Below are 3,582 nucleotides of genomic sequence, written 5' to 3'. Positions count from 1 at the left end.
CAATGACTTGTTTAGATTCGTGCAAATAAAACGGTTTAAAACTGATTGGGCGTTGATTTTGATTGATCTGTTTTCTGCAAAACTCCGGCACTGACATGCCGACAGGTCTGGGTATCACCATCGGGGAAGGGGGGCAATCCAAAAGAGGTTGCGGGGACCGGGAGCAAGTTCAGCTGGTGATGATTGGGCTTGCCTGCACTGCTGCACCGCACCTCAGGGTGCGGCGGTGACGCCACGCGCGACAAGCAATAGTTGGTGCTCCATTCCTGACCAGCTTTCTCCATTCCATTCATTCCACCCCACAAATTAAACTATTCTTGCTTCTCATCTCAATCACCACTCCATAATTAATCAGCCCTCTGAAGTCTGAACCCTGATCCTCACTCCGCGCACTCTTTAAAAGCCCACCCCCCCTCCGCTCTTCCCCCTCACAATCCACGGTCACCAGCTCCAGCAGCCTGCACGTACGTAGCTACTGTTACTCGCAGAGAGCAGGGACGACAGATCCAACAAGGAGATCAATGGAGATGACTGTTAACGGGAGAGACACCGAGCACCACCTCGGCCTCGGCCTCGGGCTCGGGCTCAGTCTCGGCATGTCCGGCACGACGTCTCCCGTGGAGCCGGCGGCGCCCCAGCATGCTGTGACTGCTGCTGCGCCGTCGACGCTGGGGCGGCAGCAGCAGCTGTCCTGGAATGGCGCCGGCCTCTTCTTTCCGGCCTCCTCCGGCGAGCAACGCTCGCATGCAGATGATCGGAGGCTGGCGGCGTTGGCGTGCCACGAGATGCCGTTCCTGCGCGGGATCGACGTCAACCGGGCGCCGGCCACGGGGGGCGCGAGGGGCAGCTGCGCCGCCAGCGAGGACGAGGAGCCCGGCGCGTCGTCGCCCGACAGCACGCTGTCCAGCCTCAGCGGCAAGCGCGGCGCGCCAACGAGGAGCGGCGGCGGGGAGCAGGAGCGCGCCGGCGCGGGCAGCGACGACGAGGACGACAGCGGGGCCGGCGGCGCCGGGTCGCGCAAGAAGCTCCGGCTGTCCAAGGACCAGTCCGCTGTCCTCGAGGACAGCTTCAAGGAGCACAGCACCCTCAACCCCGTAAGTACTCCTATATTCACCGTCTTCCAACGAAATCAACCAAGGTCAACAAACAAACAAAAACAAAGATCCCAATATTTCTTCTTTCATCCATCCGTCTAAATTTGCTCTACGTGCGTTGATGGAGCAGAAGCAGAAGGCGGCGCTGGCGAGGCAGCTGGGGCTGCGGCCGCGGCAGGTGGAGGTGTGGTTCCAGAACCGGAGGGCGAGGACGAAGCTGAAGCAGACGGAGGTGGACTGCGAGTCGCTCAAGCGCTGCTGCGAGACGCTCACGGAGGAGAACCGCCGGCTGCAACGGGAGGTGCAGGAGCTGCGCGCGCTCAAGCTGCTCGCCCCGCCGGCGCCGCACCTCTACATGCGCGCGCCGCCGCCCACCACGCTCACCATGTGCCCCTCCTGCGAGCGCGTCGCGCCCTCCGGCAAGCCGGTCGTCGACGAGAGCCGCGCCGCCATGGTGACCCGGGCCGTGCCGACCGGGCCGTGGGGCCCCGTCCCGGTGCTGCCCGTGTTCCTGGGCAGGCCGGCCCAGAGGTCATGATGAACTAACTAGTGTGTCATGTCATGTGTCATGTGTTAGTGAGTTGAGAGGTTACCATCCAGTCTTGCTACTTGATGGAGTATCTAGGAAGAATAGGCATGGTAACTGTAGGGCAGTAGCTCGCTAAGAGAAGTAACTAGGGATATAATCTTGTCTTCTTTTGTTTATAGTACACATGCATGTCTAGTTTGAACTTAGAAACTTTTGTTGTTCCTTTTGTTTATACCCAACAAATTTGTTGCCTTGTACTCAAGTGATGCAATGGGTTTCAGTAGTACTTCTGCATACAAATCAGCTCACCATGCCTTGTGTTGCATAAGTGTATGAGAGCATAACTGAGCAAGCTAAGGTGTTGTCTTGTTGTACAAGCGAGGCATGTGTTTGATCTCGGGACATCAATGATCAATGGTTGATGATTTGATTAGACGCAAGCTGCTCAACTGTGGAAGGAATTATCGCCCGCTAACGCAGAGAGCCTTCCTCTGGTCAGATATTTTGCTGTATAAGATAGATACAGTAGATGCGTGAGAATGAGACATGCATGATGCATGGAGAGTTGAATCCAAAGAGGAAATGTTCCGTTTTCCTTTGCTATACGATATTAATCTTCGAGGCGTTCGTTCTTAACAACAAGGGAACATACATATTCGTAAGAAGAAAAGAAAACGTACACGTCCCAAAAAAGGGCAGAGAGTAGAGAATCCGGCCCAGCAGAAAAGAAAAGATAAGAGTGGTGCGAGGCCAAGGAAAGTCCACTCGCAAAATGCGCCAGTCACACGTACGCCAAAACACGTGACATGCGTCGCCCATCACACCAATTGTGCAGGACGTGGACCGGCGACCCTGACCCGCCGGTCCTGATCTCCAATTACTTTCACCCCATCTTATTATACTCCACTAAACGCTGGTAAGTACTACGAGTGTATAGAGTATCCATTAACAGGTGAAGTACGTGTACTAACTTAGTAGTGAGCGCGAGGAACGTGGCGACGCATGATTAATCTGCGGCCGGGGCGCGCGGTGCAAGTGGCAGGCGCGATCTTGGTTAGATTCGGGCGTGCGCTAATGTAATCAGGGCGACTAACCCGAGACACCCCATGTGCGCAGGGCCACTAAACTACGCAACCGCACGCCTCCCTGTCTCCTCCGGCCGCCTGCCGCTGCCACCACACGACACAGATAAGCGAGGCGTAATTATTCAATCAAGCGATCGGATGGAGCGAGCCATACCCATCATCATTCGTTCGAGATCATCATCATCATTAAGAGCAGAGCGGCGTCATTGACTAACCACTGCTCATGGCACCAGCCGGGACACCTTGCCCCCCTCTTTTGCTCAACCTGTCTTTTCCTTGCTGATAAGATACTACTAGCTCCTTTTCTTTTCTCTTCTTGAGAGTGAGGTGATGATGGAAAGTTTAATAAGTACTGCAGCGGCACGCACTGATGTGTTTGCCTGCAAGAAAGTCTCGGATCAGAAAGCCTGCCTGCTTCTCCATCCATCCCTTGGTCTGAAGTCTGAACGAGTCGCGCCGACTGAACAACTGCACGCACCATCTGATCTGATCTTGACCTGGCTCGATAAGCGGAAGGGATCCACGGCGACGGGCGCCGGTCGCAGCAGCCACATGGGGCATCGTCATGGTCCGGCCGATGCGTTGGACGTTGGACCCGAACCAACCGACCGACCCGCAAAGGTTGAGCGATCGGATTCAGATCACAGCCCTGACTTGCCAATCCGCGGCAGAGATCTTCTCATGATTCTCTCCATCTACTACTGCAGGTTCCGCGGACGTTCGTGCTTGGCATGCATCCACGGAACAAGAATCCCACCCCACCTGCCTGAACCTCAGAAACAAACATGCTACTGCCTACGGAAGAAACGTCCCGGTTTTATGAGACTCCGGAGACACGGGAAGTAGCTAGATTCGCCAGAAACCAACGCAGTTC

At 55.8% G+C, this 3,582-nt stretch overlaps 1 protein-coding gene across 1 annotated transcript; it reads left to right on the top strand.

Moving 5' to 3' along the window:
• The first annotated feature begins 424 nt into the window (after positions 1-424).
• On the top strand, positions 425-1,931 carry LOC123181682 (homeobox-leucine zipper protein HOX1). Its single transcript, XM_044594001.1, has 2 exons — positions 425-1,094; positions 1,225-1,931. Exons 1-2 carry the CDS (start codon positions 522-524, stop codon positions 1,630-1,632), a joined length of 981 nt encoding a protein of 326 aa, XP_044449936.1. The 5' UTR covers positions 425-521; the 3' UTR covers positions 1,633-1,931.
• Positions 1,932-3,582: the final 1,651 nt, after the last annotated feature.

This window comes from Triticum aestivum, chromosome 1D (genome assembly GCF_018294505.1).
Source record: "Triticum aestivum cultivar Chinese Spring chromosome 1D, IWGSC CS RefSeq v2.1, whole genome shotgun sequence".
Classification (NCBI taxonomy): domain Eukaryota; kingdom Viridiplantae; phylum Streptophyta; class Magnoliopsida; order Poales; family Poaceae; genus Triticum; species Triticum aestivum.
Note: the sequence above shows the minus strand (reverse complement) of the source record. Positions and strands in the feature narration are given on the sequence as shown.

What these genes read in the sequence shown, in the direction of transcription:
- LOC123181682 (XM_044594001.1), top strand. Translation starts at nt 522, where the DNA reads ATGGAGATGACTGTTAACGGGAGAGACACCGAGCACCACCTCGGCCTC. An exon ending in AGCACAGCACCCTCAACCCC is followed by an intron (nt 1,095 to 1,224) that starts GTAAGTACTCCT and finishes TTGATGGAGCAG; the next exon opens with AAGCAGAAGGCGGCGCTGGC.